Here is a 25,625-nt window from a genome sequence, read left to right on the forward strand (position 1 = left end):
TAACTTTGTCCACACTTCCCACTTGGCTTGGAAAAGCAGCCAGCATTGTTAAGGACCGCATACACCCCGGACATTTTCTCTCCCACCTTCTTCCATTGGGAAAAACATACAAAAGTCTGAGGTCATGTACCAACGGACTCAAGAACAGCTTCTTCCCTGCTGCCATCAGACTTTTGATTGGATTTACCTTGCATTAAGTTGATCTTTCTCTACACCCTAGCTATGACTCTAACACTACATTCTGCACTCTCCTGTTTCCTTCTCGATGAATGTATGCTTTGCCTGTATAGCACGCAAGAAACAATATTTTCACTGTATACTAATAATAAATCAAATTAAATCAAGTTACTGGCTAAGGAGAGAGCTATGCTAATAAAGCTCCAAGATCAAAGAACAGCTCCACTATCTGACTGAATATTGGAGCAGGATCAAAAACTGGAAGCATTGGGACCTTAAATCTAACTCATTTCACATATTTTAACGACCTATGACAGATCGTCTATAACTATTTCCATGCACTGAGTGTAATGTACCTCAGTGTGTCAACTTACCAGGTGGAGTAGCATTATTCCAATCTAGAAAGGGGATCAGAGCTATCCCTCTGCAGGATGTGTTAGAACGATGTGGAGGTGCCGGCGTTGGACTGGGGTAAACACAGCAAGAAGTTACCTCACAGTAAGAATATGTTAGAATATAGGCCTTAACCTGATCACCCGGGTTCAATTGCCATCTTGAGTCATCGTCTGTCTGGAGCTTGCATGTTCTCCCCGTATCTGCGTGGATTTCCTCTGGTTGCTCCAGTTTCCTCCCATGGTCCAAAGATGTGCGGGCTTGGTGCATTGGCCATGCTAAATTGCTCCTTAGTGTCCCGAGGTATGTAGGTTAGAGGGATTAGTGTGTAAGTATGTGGGGTTTCTGGGATAGGGCCTAGGAAAGATTGTTGTTGGTGCAGACTCAGTGGCCAAATGGCCTCCTTCTGCATTGTAGGGTTTCTATGATTCTACGATCTGCAGGCCTGTCTGGTTCTCCAGCTGAATTTGTGAGGCATTCATTCAAGATAATCACTGGATTTTTCAAACTTGTGATGAGACAACAGGAATGGATTCCGTTTTGTTGATGTGATGTACCTGTGCATTTTTCAACTTCTAGATCAGAGTTCAAGAATCCTGTACACTTTACCTTGATCCCCACATCAGAAGATTTGTTGGCGCACGTACAAAATACGATTGGAGTCCTGGAAGATATTGTTGGTAAGGAGCAAATAATTGGCAAATATATAGTTTCCTATGTTAAATTTATTCACAGAATGCAAACACACAAGTGCAGATGCACACATGTGATTACATATGTATAAATATATTCACAAGTCCTTAAGGTGGCAGGGGGCAAGTTGAAAAAGCAGTTCAGAAAGCATTTGGAACACTTGGCTTCATAAGGAGGGCATTGAATACAAAAGCAAGGAACTAATGATAAATCTTTATAAATGACCGATTTGGCCTAGTTAGGGGAAATGCTGGTGTAGTAACAATATCATTGGGCTAGTGATCCGGAAGCCCAAGCTGAGGTTCTATCTATAAGGGTTCAAATCCTACCACAGCAGAGGGTGGAATTTTAATTTAGTTAACAAATCTGCAATTGAAAGCTAGTCTCAGGAATTGTGACCATTGCAACTATCATTGTTTGTTATGAAAGCCCATCTGCTTCACTAATGTCCGTGAGGCTATCATTACCTTCTTTTAAATGTATTTATGGGATGTGGGCATCTCTGGCTGAACCAGCATTTATTCCCGTTCCTGCCCTTGGATTTTAAAAACATAAATAGATGTGAAAAAGGGTTAATTCAACTACAACCACTTCCATCTTCAAGGACAAGGGCAGTAGATACTTGGGAATACCATCACCTACAAGCTCCTCTCCAAGCCATCCACCATTTTGACTTGGAAATATATGCCCATCCCTTTGAAGTTACTGGGTCAAAACCCTGGAATACCTTCCTTAATGACATTGTGGGTCAACCACAGCATGTGAACTGCAGCATTTTCAAGGGTAAGTAGGGATGGGCAATAAATGCTAACCAGCCAGCAATGCCCATGTCCTACAGTTGAATAAAGGCATCGTCGTGGATTTTGGTAACCATGGACAGTGCTGTGTGGTGGGGGCAGGTTGGTAGAGGACCTTTGCTTATGGATGTTCAGCATAAGGCTTGTGCTCTCTTACACCTCATTGAAGGTATTGATGACAGTTTGCAAAGAACAAGGAAAAGTACAGCCCAGGAACAGGCCCTTTGGCCCTCTGAGCCTATGCAATCATGATGCCCTAACTAAACTAAAAAAAAACCTTCTGCCCTTACTTGGTCTGTATCCCTCTATTCCTTCCTTATTCATATGCCCATCCAGATGCCTCTTAAACCTTACTAATGTACCTGATTCCACCACCTCCTCTGGCAGCGTGTTCCAGGCACCCACCACTCTGCATGAAAAACTTCACCCGCACGTCTCCCTTAAACTTTCTTCCTATTGGTTCTCACCCTGAACCTTTGCCCCCTTGTAATTAACACTTCCACCATGGGAAGAAATCCTCTGACTATCCACCCTATCTATGCCTCTCATAATTTTGTAAATCTCTATCAGGTCTCCCCTCAGCCTCTGTCTTTCCAGTGAAAACAATCCTAGTTTATTCAACCTATCCCCATCGCCAACACCCTCAAGACCAGGTAACATCCTGAAGACCCTTCTTTGCATTCTCTCCAAAGCTTCCATGTCTTTCTGGTAGTGTGGTGACCAGAACTGCACACAACACTCCAAATGCGACATAACCAAGGTTTTATATAGCTGCAACATGATTTCCCAACTCTTGCACCCAGTGCCCCGGCTGATGAAGGCCATATGCCTTCTTAATCACCTTGTCCACCTGTATTGCCACTTTTAGGAAATTGTGGACCCGCACGCTCTGGTCTCTGCCCCCATTTTGGATGTTAATGTTCCAAAGGGTTCTGCCATTTACAGTATAATTCATACCCAAATTTGATTCTCCAAAAGGCATCACCTTGCATTTGTCCAGATTAAATTCCACCTGCCATTTCTGTGCCCAAGTCTCCAATCTATTTATATCCTGTTGTATCCTCTGACAATCCCGGGCGTTATCAGCAACTCCACCAATCTTTGTGTCATCTGAAAACTTACTAATCAGACCCCCCACATTTTCCTCCAGACCATTTATGTATACAACAAACAACAGAGGTCCCAGCACTGATCCCTGCAGAACACCACTGGCTACAGATCTCCACTCTGAAAAACATCCTTCCACCTCTATTCTCTACTTTCTATGATGACCACAGTAAGAAGTTTCACAACACCAGGTTAAAGTCCAACAGGTTTATTTGGTAGCAAACGCTACCAGCTTTCGGGGCTCTGCTCCTTCGTCAGGTGGCTGGGAGTTCTGTTCAAAACAGGGCATATAAAGGCACAAACTCCATTTACAGCATAATGATTGGAATGCAAGTCTTTAGAACTAATCAGGTCTTAAAAGTATAGACAATGTGAATGGAGAGAGCATTAAGCACAGGTTAAAGAGATGTGTATTGTCTCCAGACAGGACAGTTAGTGAGATTTTGTTAAGTCCAGGCAAGTCGTGGGGGTTACAGATAGTGTGACATGAACCCAAGATCCTGGTTGAGGCCGTCCTCATGTGTGCAGAACTTGGCTATTAGTCTCTGTTCAGCGACTCTGCGCTGTCATGTGTTGTGAAGGCCGCCTTGGAGAATGCTTACCCGAAGATCAGAGGCCGAATGCCCGTGACTGCTGAAGTGTTCCCCAACAGGAAGGGAACAGTCTTGCCTGGTGACTGTTGAGTGGTGTTCATTCATCCGTTGTTGTAGCAGCTGCATGGTCTCCCCAATGTACCAAGCCTCGGGACATCCTTTCCTGCAGCGTTTTAGGTAGACAACGTTGGCCGAGTTACAAGAGTATGTACCGTGTACCTGGTGGATGGTGTTCTCATGTGAGATGATGGCATCCATATCGATGATCCGGCACTTCTCGCAGAGGTTGCTGTGGCAGAGTTGTGTGGTGTCGTGGTCACTGTTCCCCTGAAGGCTGGATAGTTTGCTGCGGACAATGGTCTGTTTGAGGTTGCGCGGTTGTTTGAAGGCAAGAAGTGGGGGTGTGGGGATGGCCTTGGCTAGATGTTCATCTTCATCAATGATATGTTGAAGGCTCCGGAGGAGATGTCATAGCTTCTCCGCTCCAGGAAAGTACTGGACGACGAAGGGTACTCTGTCTGCCGTGTCCCATGTTTGTCTTCTGAGAAGGTCGGTGCGGTTTTTCGCTGTGGCGTACCGGAACTGTCAATCGATGAGTTGAGCGCCATATCCTGCTCTTATGAGGGCATCTGGAGGTGTCTGTTGTGATCCTCCTCATCTGAGCAGATCCTGTGTTTACGGAGGGCTTGTCCGTAGGGGGTGGCTTCTTTAATGTGTTTAGGGTGGAAGCTGGAGAAGTGGAGCATCGTGAGGTTATCCATGGGTTTGCGGTACAGTGAGATGCTGAGGTGACCGTCCTTAATGGAGATGCGTGTGTCCAAGAATGTGACCGATTCCGGATAATAGTCCATAGTGAGTCTGATGGTGGGATGGAACTTGTTGATGGCATCATATAGTTGTTTCAGTGATTCTTCACCATGAGTCCAAAGGAAGAAAATGTCATTGATGTATCTAGTGTATAGCATCGGTTGAAGGTCCTGTGCGTTGAAGAAGCCATGTTTGAACCTGTGCATGAAGATGTTGGCATATTGAGGTGCGAATTTGGTCCCCATGGCTGTACCATCTGTCTGGATGAAGAATTGGTTGTTGAAGGTGAAGACATTGTGGTCCAGGGTGAAGTGGATGAATTTTAAAATTGCATCTGGAAACTGGCAGTTGTCGGCATTGAGTATTGAGGCAGTTGCAGCAATGCTATCATCGTGGGGCATGTTGGTGTAAAATGCCGAGACATCCATTGTGACAAGGAGTGCTTCTGGTTCAACTGCTCCAAATGTGCTGAGTTTCTGGAGGAAGTCCGTAGTATCGCGACAAAAGCTGGGGGTTCTTTGTATGATAGGTTTTTCAGGATGCCCTCGATGTAGCCGGAGAGGTTCGTGCATAGGGTTCCATTGCCCGATACGATGGGATGGGTGTGTTTGCCTTATGTATCTTTGGGAGGCAATCAAGATCTCCAGTGCGGGGAGTACGTGGGATGAGAGCACAGAGGGTGCTCTGAAGGTCCAGATCAAAGGTCTTGATCAGAGTGTTGAGTTGATGGGTGTGTTCTTTGGTCAGATCTGCAGGTAACTGTCTGTAGTGTTCTTCATTGTTTAGTTGTTGGTACACTTCTTTGCAGTAATCCATTCTGTCCAGGATGACGATGGCCCCTCCTTTGTCTGCTGGTTTGATGACAATGTTGCGGTTGGTCTTGAGAGCGCGGATGGAGTTGCAATGTGCTTAGTTGGTGTTCGGGGCTGTTTTGTGAGTGTGGCTGATGAATTTGGTGTTGACGCATCTCCTGATGGCTTGAGCATACATGTCAAGTCGAGGACAGCAGCGATGAAGCCAGTTCTGCATGCATCTAGCCAGCCCACCCTGAATCTCATGTGATTTTAGTTTTTGTATCAGTCTGCCACATGGGTCCTTGTCAAATGCCTAATGAAACAGTCCACATAAACTGTATCCCCAGCCTTTCCCCCATCAATTATCGTTGTCATCTCTTCAAAAAATTTCAATCAAATTGGTGAGATATGACCTTCCCTGTACAAAACCACGCTGCCTATTACTAACAAGTCCATTTTCTTCCAAATTTGCAAATATCCTGTCCCTTCGTATCTTTTCCAAAAGTTGCACCACCACTGATGTCAGGCTCACCCACCTGTAATTTCCTGGATTATCCCTGCTTCCTTTCTTAAACAAGAGAACAACATTCTCCAGTCCTCTAGAACCTTGCCTGTGGCTAAAGAGGATGTGAAGATATCTATTAATGCCGCAGCTATTTCTTTCCTTGCCTCCTGCAGTCACCTGGGATAGATCCCATTTGGCCCCAGGGACTTGCTTATCTTAATGCAATTTAGGATACTCTACACTTGATCCAAAGACTAGCGGGTTAGCTTGATTGGCCATGCTAAATTGTCCCTTAGTGTCCTGGATGTGTAGGTTAGCGGGATTAGTGTGTTAAATATGAAGGGTTTGGTTATGGGGATAGGGCCTGGGTGGTATTGTTGTCAGTACAGACTCAATGGGCCGAATGGACTCCTTCTGCACTCTACGATTCTATGACTTCTTCCTTTGATATATTGACATTTCTGAATCCTGCCATTTCTATCCTTTGTTTTTGCAGGGACATGCCTGTCTGCAATTCAATCAACTGGCCTTTGAAAGCCTCCGACATAACAGATGTGGATTTGCACTGAAATAGCTGCTTCCAATCCACATTCCCCAGTTCTTGTCTAATTTGGATGTAATTGGCCTTCGCCCAATTAAGCACCCGGACCTGAGAGCCACTCTTGTCCTTATCCACGACTACCTGAAATCTTATGGAATTATGGTCACTAAGCCCAAAATGCTGCCTCCTGAAACACCAATCATCTGGCCAACACATTCCCCAATACCAAGTCTAGTATGGCCCCCTTTCTAGTTGGATTGTCAATATACTGTATCAAAAAGCCCTCCTGGACACATCTCACAAATTGCTGTCTATCCGAGCCCCTGGCTGTAAGGGATTCTCAGTCAATATGGAGGAGTTAAAGTCACCCACCACAAGTACTCAGCTTTTTTCAAACCTTTCCAGTATCTGACTACACAACTGCTCGTCTGTCTCCTGCTGGCTGTCGGGAGATCTACAGTACTCTTAACATTGTGATTTCACCCTTCGTTTCTCAGCTCCACCCATAATTCCTCACTAGAAGATCGCTCCAATGTTCCTCCCTCAATCCAGCCGTGATGTGCTCCCTGATCAGCAGTGTGTCCCTTTTACTTCCCCTTATGTCCCATCGAAAACAACGTTATCCTGGAATGTTAGGCTGCCACTCCTGTCCCTCCTTTAACCATATCTTAGTGATTCCAGTTACATCATGGGTAGAATTTTTGTGGGAAAACTGGAGTGATTCACATTGTTTTTTTCCAGTGGGAATTCGGAGAAGAATCTCACACTGTGTGTACTGCAGAGACCACCAGCATAAATCTCATTAGATTTCAGTGGGCAATGCCTATTGCCACTGGAGAGGCTGAAGTCAGCATGCTGAATGGGCCACTGCACATGTGCTGATCTGTCAGTGCTGAGATCGGCACGTGCGCAGTGGCCCCACACTGATGGTCTTCCCGATTGGCCAGCTCAGTCACTGGCCAGCCCTAGACCCCTGCAAGGCCGGCCCGCCACCCTCTCACGGCCTGGTCGCTGCCCCTCCCCCGACCATTCCCAGGGGCAGGCCTCTGACACCATCCTGATTGACCCACTGCCACCTCCAATCCCCCAAAAGTAACACCCATGTCCCCACAATATCAACGCCCTCCCACAGTACCCACCCCCTAGTAGGCTGACCGACTCTCCCAGCTGACCTCCCCCACCAGCCTGCGCCGACTGCTGCTCTCCCTGCTTCCGCCACCGATCCCTATGCAGATTGGCAGCGGGAACCCCCCCAACCCTGTAGATCATCCCCAGAGGCCCCGCCTCAACAGCCCTGCCCCTATTAGGCCTCACCCTTTTGGCTCTGCCCACTGTTTGGGGGGGGGGGCAGTACCAAGGTGACCCCTTGCATTGGGCAATGTCAGGGGACACAGACTGGCACTGCCAGACTGCCAGTGCCCAGGGATCCCCTGCCTGCTGTATGACCCTATGGGGCCCTGACTGCCCTCCTTCACTCCAGCGGAGTTGGGCTGCAAGCTCCCCAAAAGTGGGGAGCTACTGTGATCCTTGTTGGAGTGAAATACACAGTGGCACAGTGGTTAGCACTGCTGACTCACAGTGCCCTGGACTTGGATTCGATTCCCAGCTTGGGTCACTGTGTGGAGTTTGGATGTTCTCCCTGTGTCTGCATGGGTTTTCTCTGGGTGCTCCAGTTCCCTCCCTCAGTTCAAAAGATGTGCTGGTTAGGTGCATTGGCCATGCTAAATTTTGCCTCAATGTATCTGAACAGGTGCCGGAGTGTGGCGACGCGAGGATTTTCGCTGTAACTTCATTGCCGTGTTAATAAAGTTTATTTATTAATCACAATTAAGGCTTACATTAACACTGCAATGATGTTACTGTGAAATTCCCCTAGTTGCCACATTCCAGCGCCTGTTTGGGTCAATGCACCTAACCAGCACCTCTTTCAGAATGTGGGAGGAAACCAGAGCACCTGGAGGAAACCCACACAGACATGGGGAGAACGTGCAGACTTCACACAGACTGTGACCCAAGCCGGGAATTGAGCCTGTGGCCCTGGCACTGTGAGGCAGCACGGTTAACCACTGAGCCGCCGTGCTGCCACGTAACGTAAGTCTACTGTGACTAGTACGCAAATAAATAAAAGATGCTAGCGGGCCCAGAAACATCAGTCCTGGGCCCGCTAATCATATTTAAATAATATTAAAATGACTATGTAAATTGTCTTTGCTAGAAATCAGGTGCTGGGAGATGCAAGCGGGGCGTAAACACTGCAGACCTTCCAACGTGACAGTCTCCTGGGATAAGGGAAATTGTGTTGTGTGTTCACGTCAATAGTGTTTCTTCGCTACACTTTAATGCTTTGGTGGGAATTCCATCTGCTCCAGCTGCCTTGTTGTTCTTTTGCTGTTGGAAGGATCTGTCTTCCAGCAATCACTGTCAGAGCTTGCATCTGAGGAACATAGGTGAGGAAAGTGGCAGATGCTCAAACCTGTGGAAATATCTAATGAGAAGACTGAAGTTAAATAAAAAACAACACTTGTTATCTCTGAAGTATTGTGACTTAGACAAGAAGAGTTGAATACTCATGATGAGAGAGTATTTAATCAGGGGATTATTTCATTTGATGATATAATCACTCATTCTTTATCAAACCTAACTCTTCCCCTATCTACTGTTATCATTTTAGCCAAACTGATTTCCTTTGTTGATGAGCCTCGCTTGTCCATGTTTAACTCCCAGTCTGTGTATGAACTGAAGCTTACTGATAATCAGGAGGTGCAAACAAAGAGGTTAAAGAAGAGAAAGCTTTTGTTTGACCCTGACATACTGTTTGGTCAAGATCAATTATATCAGAACCAGGTAGGTTCTCCCCTTCTTTGTCTCTGGAAACTTTCTGAGTGACTTTAGTGATTTTGTGGTTTTTGTGGTCAGTGAATAGTTTTTAAAAAATTGCTAATTTTTCACCTGGAATTTACAGCACAGTTAATCGGTTGAATGAGTCAATTTCTCTGTGTGTTCCATGTCATCTTCCTCCCACCATTCTTCATCTTATCCTGTCGGCATAACTTTCGTTTCTTTTGTCCCTTATTTATTGATGTATCTTCCCCTTAATGCATCTATGCTATTCACCTGAACTCAACAATTTCCACATTCGCATTAACATCTGAGGACCTGTGCCAAGACTGGAGAGCTCTTTCACAGAATAGTCAAGGAACAGATTTCAAGTCATCCAATGAAATAATTATATCCCCTGAATCATAACTTACAGCTAGGATCCCAAACAGCTTTGTCACTGTTCCTGGGTATGCCTTAACCCACTGGCAGGACAGGCCCACCAGACATGGTGGCACAGTAGAACATGGGAGGGAGAGTGGCTGTCACATTGGGAGTGCTCAGCATTGACTCTGGATGCACATGGAATCTCATGGCATCAGGGAAACATGAGCAAGGAAACCTCCTGTTGATGACATCTGCAGCCCTCTTTCAGCTGCTGAATATATTCTTTCATGTTGAAAACCACTTGGAAGAAGAACTGAGGGTAGCAAGAGCAGCAAATGTACTCTCATGGAGAACTTCAATGTCCATCAGCAAGAATGGCTGAGCTCGCTGAGTCTTAAAGGAATGAACCTGCAGAGATAGTGAGGTATCAGTATGACAGAAAAATAGACTTAATCTCATCCTCACAAATTTGCCCACGATTGCAGTTTTAGGGGTGATCACTCCACACTATCCTTGTTTAGTCAAATTGCCAATATCACACTGAGGATACTCTCCATTGGATTGTGTGCAACATGAAATCATTCCAGAACAGATCCAAGAGCTCAAACTGGATGTCCTCATCAGCAGCAAAATTGTATTCCATCACAATCTAAAACCTCATGGCCCATCATCTCTACAATAACCATCAAGTCATGAGACCAATACTCGTTCATGAGAAATGTTTTTTGTTATTCCCTGGGAGGTGACCAGAGGGGATTGTCTTGTGTTGTGCCATGCAAGGTTGTTGAGGCGGACACACTGGGATCATTTAAGAGTTATCTGGATAGCCACATGAACATACTGGGAATAGAGGGATACAAACGAATGATCTAGTTGGGCACATGAGCTGTGCAGGCTTGGAGGGCCAAAGGGCCTGGTCCTGTGCTGTATCGTTCTTTGTTCTTTGAGATGCTGAGTACATTTGGCTTATATTCTCTTGAAAGAATAAGAGGCAATCTCATTAAAGGCACAAAACTCTGAAGGGGTTTTAAAGGGTAGGCGCTGAGTGATTCTTTCTGCTGGTTAGGGAATCTAAACTACAGGAACGCAGTCTAAGGACATGGGGCCATTCATTTAGGACTGAGATGAGGAGAAATTGCTTTAGTCAAAGTGTTGTGTGTCTTTGAAATTTTCCACCCAGAAGGTTGTGGATGTTCCATCATTGACTGCATTCAAGGCTGGACAAATTTTTATTGGATATGGGGATATGGAGAGCAGGCTGGAAAATGGAGATGCAACCCAAGATCAATCATGATTGTATTGAATGGTGAAGCAGGGTGGATAGGCAGTGTGTTCGCCGGCTGCTTCAATTCATCTCAATACACTTCCCCCAATCCCGTGTGGTTTAATTTTACACGTTCATTTATTAAGTGGAACTTTGTTGACAGCTTCCCAAAGTCTGAATAAACCACATCCACTGGCTCTCCTTCATCAACTCTACTAGTCACATCTCAGCGTGAGGTACGGTTCAGCAGTTACCACATTGAGAATCCTCTCTTTGGAGAATCCAAAGAGATTCTACAAAAACATAAAGGACAAAAGAGTAACAAGGCAGAGAGTAGAGCCTCTTAAGGATCAACAAGGTCACCTATGTGTGGATCCACAAGAGATGAGTGAGATCCTACTTCTCATATTTCTCATCAGTATTTACTGTTGAGAAAAGCATGGAAGTTAGGGAACTTGGGAAATAAATAGTGATGTCTTGAGGTATCTATATATTGCAGTGAAGGAGGTGCTGGAAGTCTTAAGGTGCATTAAAGTAGGTAAATCCCTGGAACCTGATGAAGTGTATCCCAGGGGGTTACTACTGTGGGAGATTAGGGAGGGAGTTGCGGGTCCCCTTGAAGAGATGCTTCAATCAGCCACCAGGTGAGGTGCCTGAAGATTGGAGATTGTTTTTTCAAACTGGAGACCAGCAGTGTGCCTCAGGGATCAGTGCTGGGTCCACTGTTATTTGTCATTTATATTGCTGATTTGGATGAGAAAATAGGAGGCATGGTTACTAAATTTGCAGATGACACCAAGATTCATGACATAGTGGACACTGAAGAAGGTTATCTAGGTTTGCAACAGGATCTTGATCAACTGGACAAGTGGGCTGACAAATGGCAGATGGAGTTTAATTTAGACAAATGCAAGGTGATGCATTTGATCGATTGAACCAGAGCAGGAGTTACTCATTAATGGTAGGGCATTGGGGAGAGTTACAGAACAAAGAGATCTAGGGGTACATGTTCATAGCTCCATGAAAATGGAGTCACAGTGGACAGAATGGTGAAGAAGGCATTTGGCATGCTTAGTTTCATTGGTCAGAACATTGAATACAGGAGTTGGGATGTCTTGTTGAAGTTGTACAAGACATTGGTAAGGCCACACTTGGAGTACTGTGTACAGTTCTGGTCACTCTATTATTGAGAGGATATTATTAAACTAGAAAGAGTGCAGAAAAGATTTACTAGAGTGCTGCAGGAACTTGATAGTTTGAGTTATAAGGAGAGGCTGGTTAGACTGGGACTTTTTTCCCTGGAGCGTATGAGGTGCATAGATCAGCTAGGTAAGCAACAGCTTTTCCTAAAGGTAGGGGAGTCTGAAACTAGAGGGCATAGGTTTAAGGTGAGAGGGGAGAGATACAAAAGGGTCCAGAGGGGCAATTTTTTCACACAGAGGGTTGTGCGTGCCTGGAACAAGCTGCCAGAGGCTGTAGTAGAGGTGGGTTCAATGTTGTCCTTAAAAAGCGTTTAGACAGATACACGGACAAGATGGGTATAGAGGGATATGGGCCAAACATGGGCAATTGGGACTAGCTTAATGGTTGAAAAGAAAGGTCGGCATGGCAAAGTTGGGCCGAAGAGCCTGTTTCCATGCTGTAAACCTCTATAACACTGACTCCTATTCTTTCCTTCCCATAGCATCTGTACCCTGGAACATTGAGCTGCCTGTCCTATCCCTCCCTCAGTCATGTTTCAGTAATAGCTATAATATCCCAGTCCCACATACCCATCCATGCCCTGAGTTCATCTGCATTGCCCATCAGGCCTCTTGTATTGAACTAAATGCAGTTTAACCGAGACTCCTCTTGTTCTCTGTCTTGCTTTTGCCTGATCTGTCTGGTACTAGAATTACTGGCACTGCCGTTACTACTTAATGTGCTGTCTTTAACTTCTGTGCTGTCCTCATAGAAACATAGAAAAACTACAGCACAGTACAGGCCCTCCGGCCCACAAAGTTGTGCCGAACATATCCCTACCTTAGAGATTACTAGGCTTACCTATAATCCTCTATCTTACTAAGTTCCATGTACTTATCTAAAAGTCTCTTAAAAGATCCCATCAAATCCGCTTCCACCACTGTTGCTGGCAGCCCATTCCACACACCCACCACTTACCCCTGACATCTCCTCTGTACCTACTCCCCAGCAGCTTAAACCTGTGTCCTCTCGTAACGACCATTTTAGCCCTGATCCACTCGATCAATACCTCTCAACATCTTATACACCTCTGTCAGGTCACCCCTCATCCTTCGTCTCTCCAAGGAGAAAAGGCCGAGCTCCCTCAACCTATCCTCATAAGGCACGCTCCCCAATCCAGCCAACATCCTTGTAAATCTCCTCTGCACCCTTTCTATGGCTACCACATCCTTCCTGTAATGAGGCAACCAGAAACATAGAAACATAGAACATAACAGCACAGTACAGGCCCTTCGGCCCTCAATGTTGTGCCGAGCTATGTCCAATCCCAAGATCAAGCTATCCCACTCCCTACCGTTCTGGAGTGCTCCATGTGCCTATCCAATAGCCGCTTGAAAGTTCCTGAAGTGTCCGACTCCACTATCACAGCAGGCAGTCTATTCCACACCCTAACCACTCTCTGAGTGAAGAATCTACCTCGGACATCCCTCCTATATCTCCCACCATGAACCTTATAGTTATGCCCCCTAATAACAGCTACATCCACCCGAGCAAATAGTCTCTGCACGTTCACTCTATCAATCCCTCTCATCATCTTATAAACCTCTATTAAGTTGCCTCTCATCCTCCTCCACTCCAAAGAGAAAAGCCCCAGCTCCTTCAACCTTTCCTCATAAGACCTACCCTCCAAACCAGGCAGCATCCTGGTAAATCTCCTCTGCACTCTCTCCAATGTTTCCACATCCTTCTTATAATGAGATGACCAGGACTGAACACAATATTCCAAATGTGGTCTCACCAACGTTCGATGTAGTTGCACAGAACTGAGCACAGTACTCCAAGTGGGGTCTGACCAGGGTCCTATATAATTGCAACGTTATCTCTTGACTCCTAAACCCAATTACTCGATTGATGAAGGCCAGTACACCGTACGCCTTCTTAACCACAGCTTCAACCTGCGCAGCTGCTTTGTGCGTCATGTGAACTCGGACTCCAAGATCCTTCTGATCTTCCACACTGCCAAGAGCCCTATCATTAATATTATATTCTGCCATTCCATTTAACTTGCCAAAATGAACCACTTCACACTCATCTGGGTTGAACTCCATCTGCCACTTCTCCACCCAGTCTTGCATCCTATCAATGTCTCGCTGCAACTTCTGACATCCTCCAGACTATCCACATCACCTCCAACCTTTGTGTCATCAGCAAACATACCATCCCATCCCTCCACTTCCTCATCCAGGTCATTTATAAAAATCACAAAGAGTAAGGGTCCCAGAACAGATCCCTGGGTCACTCCACTGGTGACCGGCCTCCATGCAGAATATAACCCATCGAGAACCACTCTTTGCCTTCTGTGGGCAAGCCAGTTCTGGATCCACAAAGCGATGTCCCCTTGGCTCCCATGACCCCTCAGTTTCTCAATAAACCTTGCATGAGACACCTTATCAGATGCGTCGCTGAAGTCCATATAAACTACATCTACTGCTCTTCCTTCATCAATGTGTTTAGTCACATCTTCAAAAAATTCAATTAGGCTTGTAAGGCATGATAAAGACCTTTGACAAAGCCATGTTGACTGTTCTTAATCATATTATACCTCTCCAAATGTTCATAAATCCTGCCTTTCAGGATCTTCTCCATCAGCTTACCAACCACTGAGGTTAGACTCACTGGTCTATAATTTCCCGGGCTGTCCCTGTTCCCTCTCTTGAATAAAAGAACAACATCCGTAATCCTCCAATCCTCCAGAACCTCTCCCGTCTCCATTGATGATGCAAAGATCATTGCCAGAGGCTCAGCAAACTCCTCCCTCGCCTCCCACAGTAGCCTGGAGTACATCCCATCCGGTCCCGGCGACTTATCTAACTTGCTGCTTTTCAAAAGCTCCACCACATCCTTTTTCTTAATATCTACTCAATCCTCAATCTCCTTTTCTGTCTCTCTACTGCTTTGGGTCCCACCCCTGCGACAAACTAGTTTAAATCCTTCTGAGTGTCTCTAGCAAGTCTCCCCACCAGGATGATAGTCCCCCTCCAGTTCAGGTGTAACCTGTCCTTCTTGAACAGATCACCCCTGCCCCAGAAGAGATCCCCAATAATTCACAAATCTAAATCCCTGTCCCCTGCACCAGCTCTCAAGCCACACATTCATCTGCCTAATCTTCCTATTCCTTCTCTCACTAGCACATGGTACTGGCAGTATTTCAGAAGTTACAACCCTTGAGATCCTGCCTTCTGCCTAACTCTCTATATTCACATTTCAGGACCTCATCCCTTATCCTACCTATGTCGTTGGTACCAATGTGTACAACAACCTCTGGCTGCTCACTCTCCCCCTTAAGAATGTCCTGCAACCGTTCAGTGACGTCCTTGACTCTGACAGTCAAAGAAGAGACCAGAAACAGACTGCCACCAAATAGTGCGCAAGAATGATTCCAAACTTCTAGTCGCCTGCCATTTTAATTCTCTAGTTTTGACTGCCCTGTCCTTGGCCTCCTACGGTGTTCCATGTTGTTCAGTGTAGCTTGAGGAATAACATCTCATCTTTCAATTCAGCGCTCTATGACCTTTTTGATCCAATATTGAGTTCACCAGTTTCAGTGGGAAACTTTGTCCCTTATTTTGTTTCCTTTTTCTTTGTTGAGTTTGTTTTCTGTTAGTTTTTCTATTTTTCTGCTTTTGTTGGTGATTTGGCCATGCACACCTCCTCTAGACCCTTTTCCTGTACCATGGCCACCTCCTTTTACCTCGCACCATCAATTCTTTTTCATTTCATCTCGAATGCCTTCCATCTTCTCACAGACCTCCCCTTTTGTTCTTTTTCTCACCTTCTCTCCTTTCACTTTCCTACAGTCATTACATCCCTCATTCCTCCAGCCCTGATGAAAAATCATCAACATTAAATAGTTCTCTCTCCATTGACACTGCCTGACCTGGCTGAAATCTAATGCCCCCCTCCCTGTGACAGGTTTTGAGGTGGAATTTGATTGGTTGGAAAGTGAGAGATGGGAACCCCACCACCTTCCTTCTTCTGCCCTCAAACATCTGCTAAGTCCCTGCGAGCCCTGTCCCAACTGAAGCCCTTAATTGGGCAATTAATTCCTTTGATTGGAGAAATGCTGGAGCCCTTGTTCCGGGGGATGATCCGTCTACTGCTGTATTTGGGGTCTAATCAGTAATTAATACGACAGGCCTCCCTGAAAGGAGATTGCATCAAACTTTCACTGTATCTCCAGTTATGGGTGTGACACCCGCCATCCCCCCCTTGCCTGAATTAATTACCACCTATCTGTACCTGTCCCTCTTTCTTGCTCTGCATTTGTCTCTCTGTCTCTTTCCTTCACTTGCTCCTGCCTTTGTCTTGCTCTCTGTCTGCCTCTACTTCTCTCATTCTCTCTGACACATATAAAGAGCTGTTATTTATTGCTGTAACATATTTTTCTATGGCCTCCAGATTACTGAGTTGCAGAAATTGATCAATTTGGCCATGGTGCATGTGAAGCAATATGGTCGAACATTTGAGCATTTCTGTGCCATGGTGGACCAAGCTATGGAACTGGACCTTGAGACTTCTTTGAAGCAGCGTGAGTGGATGCCACAGGAATTCCGCATCATGTTGGAAGTGTACAATGAGCATATAATGGACATGAGAAACATGACCGTGGAGAGACGTGTACGCATGATAAAGGTGCTAAGCCAACAGTTCCAGATGGATTGCTTGCCGTATTCGGGAGCAGTAGTCGATGCGTTGCACAGCCGTATACTGAGTATTGCTCACACGAAGAATCTTCAGCTGATGGGCGTGAGTATCAGCTTATTTATCCCTCTTACTATTTAGTCGTAGAATCATAGAGTCATACAGTGCAGAAGAGGCCCTTCAGCCCACTGAGACCGCACCAACACATTAGAAACACCCAAACTCCACCTAATCCCATCTGCCAGCACTTAATGCACAGCCCTGAATGTTCTGATGGGCCAAGTACTCATTCAGGTAATTTTTAAAGGATGTGAGGCAACCCGTCTCCACCTCCCTCCCAGGCAGTGTCACCACCCTCTGCATTTAGAAAGCAGTGGGAAGATCAGACAGAGTCAGCATGGGTTTAGGAAGGGGAAATCATGCTTGGCAAATCTGATAGAATACTTTGAAGATGTAACTTGTATAGTTGACAAGGGACAACTAGTTGATGTGGTATATTTGGACTTTCAGAAAGTGTTTGACAAAGTCCTGCACAAGAGATTATCGTGCAAGATTAAAGCGCATGGGATTGGGGAAGTGTATTGAGGTGGATTGAAAACTGGTTGGCAGAGAGGAAACAAAGAATAGGAATTAATGGGTGCTTTTCAAATTGGCAGGCAGCAACTAGTAGGGTGCCACAGGGATCGGTGCTGGGACCCCAGCTATTCACAATATATATTAATGATTTGGAAGAGGGAACAAAATGTAACGTCTCAAAGTTTGCAGATGATACCAAGTTGGGTGGGACGGTAAACTGTGACGAGGATACAGAGATCCTTCAGAATGATTAAGATAGGTTGGGTGAGTGGGCAAATCAATGGCGGATGCAGTATAATTTGGATAAATGTGAGGTTATTCACTTTAGAATCAAAAACAAGAAGGCAGATTACTAGCTGTAAATTGGGAGAGAACAGTGTGCAGTGGGACCTGGGTGTCCTTGTGCACCAGTCACTGAAGATAAGCATGGAGGTACAGCAGGCAGTAAAGAAGGCAAATGGCATGTTTGATTTGATTTATTATTGCCCCATGTATTAGCATACAGTGAAAAGTATTGTTTCTAGCGCACTACACAGACAAAATGTACCATCCATGTAGAAGGAAATGAGAATGTACTATTATAGTCATAGCTAGGTTGTAGAGAAAGATCAACTGAATGCAAGATAAGTCCATTCAAAAGTCTGACAGCAGCAGAAAGGAAGTTGTTCTTGAGTCGGTTGGTACGTGACTTCAGACTTTTGTATCTTTTTCCTGACAGAAGAAGATGGAAGAGAGAATGTCCAGGGTGTGTGTGGTCCTTAATTATGTTGGCTGCTTTGCCGAGGCAGCGGGAAGTGTAGACAGAGTCAGTGGATGGGAGGCTGGTTTGTGTGATAGATTGGGCTACATTCACGATCTTTTGTACTTTCTTGTGATTTTGGGCAGAGCAGGAGCCATACCAAGCTGTGATACAACCAGAAAGAATGCTTTCTATGGGGCATCTGTAAAAATTGGTGAGAGTGGTGGCTGAGATGTCAAATTTCCTCAGTCTTCTGAGAAAGTAGAGGCGTTGGTGGCTTTCTTAATTATAGTGTCAGCCTTGAGGGGACCAGGACAGGTTGTTGGTGATCTGGACACCTAAAAACTTGAAGCTCTCGACCCTTTCTACTTAGTCCCTGTTGATGTAGACAGGCGACAATAATCTCTCCCTCAATGTCAACAAAACAAAGGAAATTGCCATTGACTTCAGGAAGTCAATGGCAATTTCCTTTGTTTTGTTGACATTGAGGGAGAGATTATTGTCGCCGCACCAGTTCACCAGATTCTCTATCTCATTCCTGTACTCTGTCTCATCATTGTTTGAGATCCAACCCACTACGGTGGTGTCGTCAGCAAATTTGAAAATCAAGTTGGAGGAGAATTTGGCTATACAGCCATAGTTGTATAAGGAGTATAGTAAGGGGCTGAGAACACAGCCTTGTGGGGCACCGGTGTTGAGGATGATCATGGAGGAGGTGTTGTTATCTATCCTTCTGATTGTGGTCTGTGAGTTAGGAAGTTCAGGTGGCAGAGGGAGCTGCCGAGGCCCAGGCCACAGAGTTTGGAGATGAGTTTTGTGGGAATAATAGTTTTGAAGGCTGAGCTGTAGTCAATAAGTAGGAGTCTGACATAGGTGTCCTTGTTATCTAGATGTTCCAGGGTTGAGTGCAGGGCCAGAGAGATGGCGTCTGCTATGTATCTGTTGCGGTGGTAGACAAACAGTAGTGGATCCAGGTTGTCCGGGAGGCTGGAATTGATTCGTACCATGACTAGCCTTTCGGAGCACTTCATAATGATGGATGTCAGGGCCACCAGCCGATAGTCATTAAGGCACACTGCTTGGTTTCTCTTAGGTACCAGAATGATAGTCGTCTTCTTAAAGCAGATGGGGACCTCAGACTGTTGTGAAGAGAGGTTGAATATGTCTGAATATCCCCGTCAGCTGATTCGTGCGGGATCTGAGTGCTCATTCTGCATGTTGGCTTTCATTGTGAGAGTACAGGAGCAGGGATGTGTTGTTACAATTAGACAGGGCCTTGGTGAGGCCACACCTAGAGTATTGTGTGCTGTTTTGGTCTCCTTTCTTGAGGAAGGATGTTCTTGATCTTGAGGGAGTGCAGCAAAGGTTTACCAGGCTGATTCCGGGGATGGCGGGACTGATGAATGAGGAGTGAGTGATTAGGTTAGCATTGTTTTCGCTGGAGTTCAGACAAATGAGGGGAGATCTTATTGAGACTTATAAAATTCGAACAGGACTAGACAGGGTCCTAGTCGGGAGGATGTTCCCTTGGTGGGGAGTCCAAATCAGGGATCACAAACAGAGAACTCAGGTAGACCATTTAGGACGAGGTGAGGAGACATTGCTTTACTCAAAGAGTGATGAGCCTGTGGAGTTCATTACCACAGGAAGTAGTTGATGCCAAAACACTGAATGTATTCAAGAGGTGGCTGGATATAGCACTTGGGGCAAATGGGATCAAAGATTATGGGGAAAAAGCAGGATTAAACTATTGAGTTGGATGATCAGCCATGATCATAATGAATGGCGGAGCAGGCTCGAAGGGCCAAATGGCCTCCTCCTGCTCCTATCTTCTATGTTTTTATCTGGGTAAAAAAAATTTTCCTCACATTCCCCGCTAAACCTCCTGCCCCTCACCTTGAACCTATGTCCCTTCATGACTGACTCTTCAGCTAAGAGGATCACTGCTCCTTATCCGTTCTGTCCATGTCCTTCATTATCTTGTATACCCTGATCAGGTCACCCCTCAATCTTGTCTGCTCCAATAATACAAGGTAAGAAATCTCACAACACCAGGTTAAAGTCCAACAGGTTTATTTGGTAGTAAACACCACTAGCTTTCGAAACGCTGTTCCTTCATCAGGTGCATGGGAAGTTCTGATCACAAACAGGGCATATAAAGGCACACACAGTTAACAGAATACTGATTAGAATGCGAGTCTTTACAGCTAATCAGCTAATCAAGTCTTAAAGGTGCAGACAATGCACCTTTACACAAAGGTGCTTCACACCAATAAAACAACCCAAGCCTATACAACCTGTCTTTATAATTTAAATGTTCCATCCCAGGCAGCATCCAGGTGAATCTCCTCTACACCCCTCCAATGCAATCACATCCTTCCTATAATGTGATGACCAGAACTGCACACAGTATTCTTGCTGTGGCCTCACCAAAGTTCCGTTCAACTCTAACATGACTTCCCTGATTTTGTAATTTATGCCTTGATTGATAAAGGCAAATGTCCCCTTTTCCACCACCCTACTAACATGCCCTTCCGCCTTCAGAGATCTGTGGATGCATACGCCAAGGTCCCTTTGTTCCACGGAACTTCCTAGTGTCCTGCCATTCACTGAGTACTTTCTTATCAAATCACTGCTTCCAAAGTGTATCACCTCACACTTGTCATGGTTAAATTCCATCTGCCACTTATCTGTCCATTTGACATTCTGCCTATATCTTTTTGTAGCCCAAGACACTCCACCTCACTATTAACCACCTGGCCAATCTTTGTGTCATCTGCAAACTTACTAATCCTACCCCCCACATAGTCAAAGAACAAAGAACAACACAGCACGGGAAACAAGCCTGCGCCGCCATTTTAACATTATGAGTGCCCTCCTCTACTCATGACCTTTGTCTAGACCTATTGGGGAAGATTGAGGGAAGACTAATTTAGGGACAATTTGCTACACCAATCAGCCTAAGAGCACATTTTTTGGGATGTGGGAGCAAACCGGAGCACCCGGAGAAAACCCACGCAATCATGGGGAGAATGTGCAAACTCCCGCAGACACCGGCCCAAATCCATGTATCTGCACAGCAAACAGTGATAGTCACTGAGCTGTCGTGTTGCCTGTCAGATGGTCCAGTTTAAGTGTACACGACGATGTGAAGCACTAGGCAACTCTCGAAGCAACATCCAAGAGCGGCCCTCGCACGACCCACCGTGTATATGCCCCTTGTTAGACAGCAACGTGGACCGAATCTCCTGTGAAGTAAAAGAAAAGACATCAATAAACATGCAAAACTTAGACATTTACAGAATCCCCAGAAGCGCAGAAATAAAACAAGTGAGCCATGAAATATGTTGGAAGGTCCATAGGAATCAATTGATTCCCAGGGACGTCCCAAAGCTCTTTATCTTTATTTAGAAAAGTCTCCTGTGTCCCTCCATCTCTAGTCTGCTCATGTGCCTGTCAAAGTAAGCCTTAAACTACCCCAGCATGCCTGCCTCCACCACCCTACTTGGCAGTGCATTCCAGGCCCCCACCTCCCTCTAACATCCGAGTTATACCTTGCCCCCCTCACCCTAAGCCCGTGGCCCCTCGTAATTATTGTATCCAACCTAGGAAAAAGCTTACCACTGTTCACTTTATCTATACCCTTCATAATCTTATACACCTCTATTAGATCTCCCCTCATCCTCTGCCTTTCTAAGGAGAACAGCCCCAATGTGCCCAATCTTTCCTCATAGCTCAGGCCTTCCATACCAGGCAACATCCTGATAAACCTCCTCTGCACTCTCTCCAGGGTCTCCACGTCTCTCCGGTAGTAAGGCGACCAGAACTGGACGCAGTACTCCAAATGTGGGCGAACCAACGTTCTGTACAACTGCAACATTAGATGCCAGCTTTTATATTTTATACCCCAAGCATACCATAGGCCTTATTTGTCACCTTCTCCACCTGTACTGCCACCTTCAAGGACTTGTGTACTTGCACCCCCAGGTCCCTCTGCATTTCTATACTCTTAATAGGCCTACCATTTATCGTGTAACTCCCCCCTACGTTCTTTCTTCCGAAATGCATCACCTCGCGTTTATCTGGATTAAATTCCATCTGCCATTTCTCTGCCCAATATACCAGGCAGTCTATATCCCGCTGTATTGCCTGACACTGCTTCTCACTATCAGCAAGTCCAGCCATCTTCGTACCATCTGCAAACTTGCTGATCACACCACTTACTCCCTCTTCTAAGTCATTTATGTATCTTACAAATAACAAAAGTCCCAGTACTGAGCCCTGCGGCATACCACTGGTAACAGACCTCCAGCTAGAGAAGGACCCTTCCACTACTACTTTCTGTCTCCTATTACCAAGTAAAAAGTCTGACAACACCAGGTTTTAGTCCAACTGATTAATTTGATAATACTCACAAGCTTTCGAGGTTTCCCTCTTCGTCAGGTGAATGGAGAGTTCTGGCCTCAGACAGAGCATATAAAGCACAGACAGTTTAGAGATTACTGATTAGAATGCGAATCCTTACACCTAACCTGCTGTTCAAGACCTGAAGTGGCTGACAATGTGAGTGGAAGGAGCACTGATCACAAGTTTCAAACCAGCAGACAAAGGAGGGGCCATCGTCATACGCAGGGAGTCCTATTACCAAGCCAGTTCTTAATCCATCTAGATACCTGTCCTTGTATCCCATGAGCCTTAACCTTTTCCACCAACCTATCATGAGGGCCTTTGTCAAACGCCTTACTGAAATCCATGTAGACGACATCCATGGCTCGTCCTTCGTCGACTGTTTTTGTCACCACCTCAAAAAATTCTACCAGATTCGTAAGGCACGATCTCTCCTTAACAAATCCATGCTGCCTATCACTAATCAAATTGCCACACTCTAAATGCTTATACATCCTATCCCTAAGAATCCTTTCCAACAACTTCTCTACCACTGACATCAAACTCACCGGCCTATAATTACCCGGGTTATCCCTGCTACCCTTTTTAAACAACGGTACCGCATTTGCTATCCTCCAGTCCTCTGGGACCTCACCTGTGTCCAAGGAAGAGACAAAGGTTTGCGTCAGAGGCCCAGCAATTTCATCCCTCATCTTCCTAAGCAGCCTGGGATAAATGCCATCAGGCCCCAGAGATTTATCAGTTTTAATATTATGTAAAAACCCTAACACTTCCTCCCTCGTAATAGATACTTCCTCAACTCCCTCCAAGACAGTACCTGACAACAGGTCCCTCTCCCTCATGAATACTGACGCAAAGTATTCATTCAGGATCTCCCCCATTCCCTTGGATTCTAGGCATAGTTCCCCTCCTCTGTCCCTAAGAGGACCAATTTTTCCTCTAACTGCCCTTTTATTCCTGACATAGGAGTAAAATGCTTTTGGATTTTCCTTAATCCTGTCTGCCAAGACTATTTCATGCCCCCTTTTTGCCCTTCTAACTCCCCGTTTAAGCTCTCTCCCACTCTCTCTATATTCCTCCAATGCTCTCTCTGTTCCCAGTTGCTTAGACCTAACATACGCCTCTCTTTTCCTCCTGACCAAGTCCTCAATCTCCCTAGTTATCCACGGCTCCCTGATCCTACCTTTCCCATCCCTCCTCTTAACTGGCACATGTCTTTCTTGCACCCATTTCAGCTGTCCCTTAAAAGACTCCCACAGGCCGAACGTGGACTTACCCTCAAACAACCTCTCCCAATCAGTATCTATAAGTTCCTGCTTAATCCGGCTGTATCGAGCCTTCCCCCAATTTAGCACCCTCCCCTTCGGACAGTGCTCATCTTTTTCCATTAGTATCCTAAAGTAGACTGAATTGTGGTCACTGTTCGCCACATGTTCCCCTACTGCAACCTCGATCACCTGACCAGGCTCATTTCCTGGAACTAGATCCAGTATAGATCCCTCTCTAGTCGGGCTAGCTACATACTGCTCCAAAGACCCTTCCAGTACATATTTTACAAATTCCTCCCCATCTGGACCCCCAGCCCTAGGCACCTTCCAATCCACCCCAGGGAGATTAAAGTCTCCCACTACAACAACCCTTTTTTTCTACACCTATCCAGAATTTCTTTACATATCCTTTCTTCCACCTCCCGCGTGCTATTTGGTGGCCTATAGTACACTCCTAGCAAAGTAATTGCTCCCTTCCTATTCCTGAACTCCATCCCAGCGACTCATTTCCTGACTCCTCGAAATTATCCTCCCTCCGCACAGCTGTAATGTGCTCCCTAACTAACAACGCCACTCCCCCTCCTCTTTTTGACCCTCCTCTGTCACGCCTAAAACACTTATATCCAGGAATATTTAGCTGCCAGTCCTGCCCTTCTTTGAACCACGTCTCTGCCACTGCAATCACATCTAAATTCCTTGCAAACATTAAGGCCTTAAGTTCATCCGTTTTACCCGTTACACTCCTCGCGTTAAAACAGACGCACTCCAGACCTCCAGGCTCACTCGGATCCCTCCTCTCCTGGATGATTGTCCTCTCGTCTAATCTTACCCTGTCACCCAACTCGCTCCCAATCCCAGTGCCTACTGAGCTATAGGTTTCATTCCTCTCTCCCCCCCTCCACATTAGTTTAAACCCTGCCGAAACACTCCAGCTAACCTCCCAGCCAAGATATTCGTGCCCTTCCCATTTAAGTGTTCCCCATCCCTCCTATACAGGTGCCCTTCTCTCACGAACACTTCCCAGTGACTCACAAATGTAAAACCTTCCGTCTTACACCAATCCTTCAGCCGCGCATTTAGTTGAAGGATCTCAGTATTCCCAGCCCCACCGTCCCTAGGCACTGGCAGCAGCCCAGAGATTGCCACCCTGGAGGCCCTGCTCTTCAGCCTGGCACCCAACTCCCTAAACTGCCTATGTATTTCCCCCCTGCTCTTCCTTCCTACGTCCTTCTCGCCTATATGCACAATTACATCAGCTTGGTTCTCTTCACCCTTCAATATCCCTTCTACCCTCAGAAACATCCTGTACCCCTGCTCCAGGGAGGCAGACTACCATCCTGGAGTCTCGCTTTTGCCCACAGAACCGCCTATCTATTCCTTTGACCCTCCCATCCCCCACCACTATCTCACTTCTAATACCCTTCCTTCCCTGTAAGGCGTTCTGGTCCTCCTGTCTTCCCTCTGGAAGGTCACCTCTCCCATTTGATACCCTTCCCTTGACGTCTTGGGACACTGCCACTGGGGTAGCCTTTGGATCATGACTTCTCTTCTTTTTCCCCTTCCTAATGGTTACCCCCCTGTCCCCCTGCTCAGGCCCTGGTGTCTCCACTTGACTATGGTTCATATCCATTATTGCCTTGTTCTCCCTTACTAGAAATACATCCTCAAGCCTCAGCTCTAACTCCCTGACCCGGTCTCTCAGACGCTGCAGCTCCCAACACTTAGTGCAGATGTGGACTTTCGGGAGACAAGTTGTCCCCAGAAACTCCCACGTGACACTGAATGCAGTTAAATTGTCTCCCAGTTGAGTATGCCATTTATCTGAGTACCTCAGCACAAAAAGGGACAAAAACACCCACCTCTCCTACACCTGCTCT

At 45.9% G+C, this 25,625-nt stretch overlaps 1 protein-coding gene across 1 annotated transcript in view; it reads left to right on the forward strand.

The window, feature by feature from the left end:
• LOC145337798 (dynein axonemal heavy chain 6-like) overlaps window positions 1-25,625 on the forward strand; it is a 785,492-nt gene that overhangs the window by 144,446 nt on the left and 615,421 nt on the right. The window contains exons 12-14 of the mRNA XM_080182651.1: window positions 1,150-1,250; window positions 9,079-9,251; window positions 16,516-16,863. Coding sequence (XP_080038777.1) covers window positions 1,150-1,250; window positions 9,079-9,251; window positions 16,516-16,863 — 622 coding nt within the window. The remainder of the gene's footprint in view (window positions 1-1,149; window positions 1,251-9,078; window positions 9,252-16,515; window positions 16,864-25,625) is intronic.

This window comes from Carcharhinus amblyrhynchos, unplaced genomic scaffold, assembly GCF_965287045.1.
Source record: "Carcharhinus amblyrhynchos unplaced genomic scaffold, sCarAmb.v2.hapA scaffold_76, whole genome shotgun sequence".
NCBI classification, from domain to species: Eukaryota; Metazoa; Chordata; class Chondrichthyes; order Carcharhiniformes; family Carcharhinidae; genus Carcharhinus; species Carcharhinus amblyrhynchos.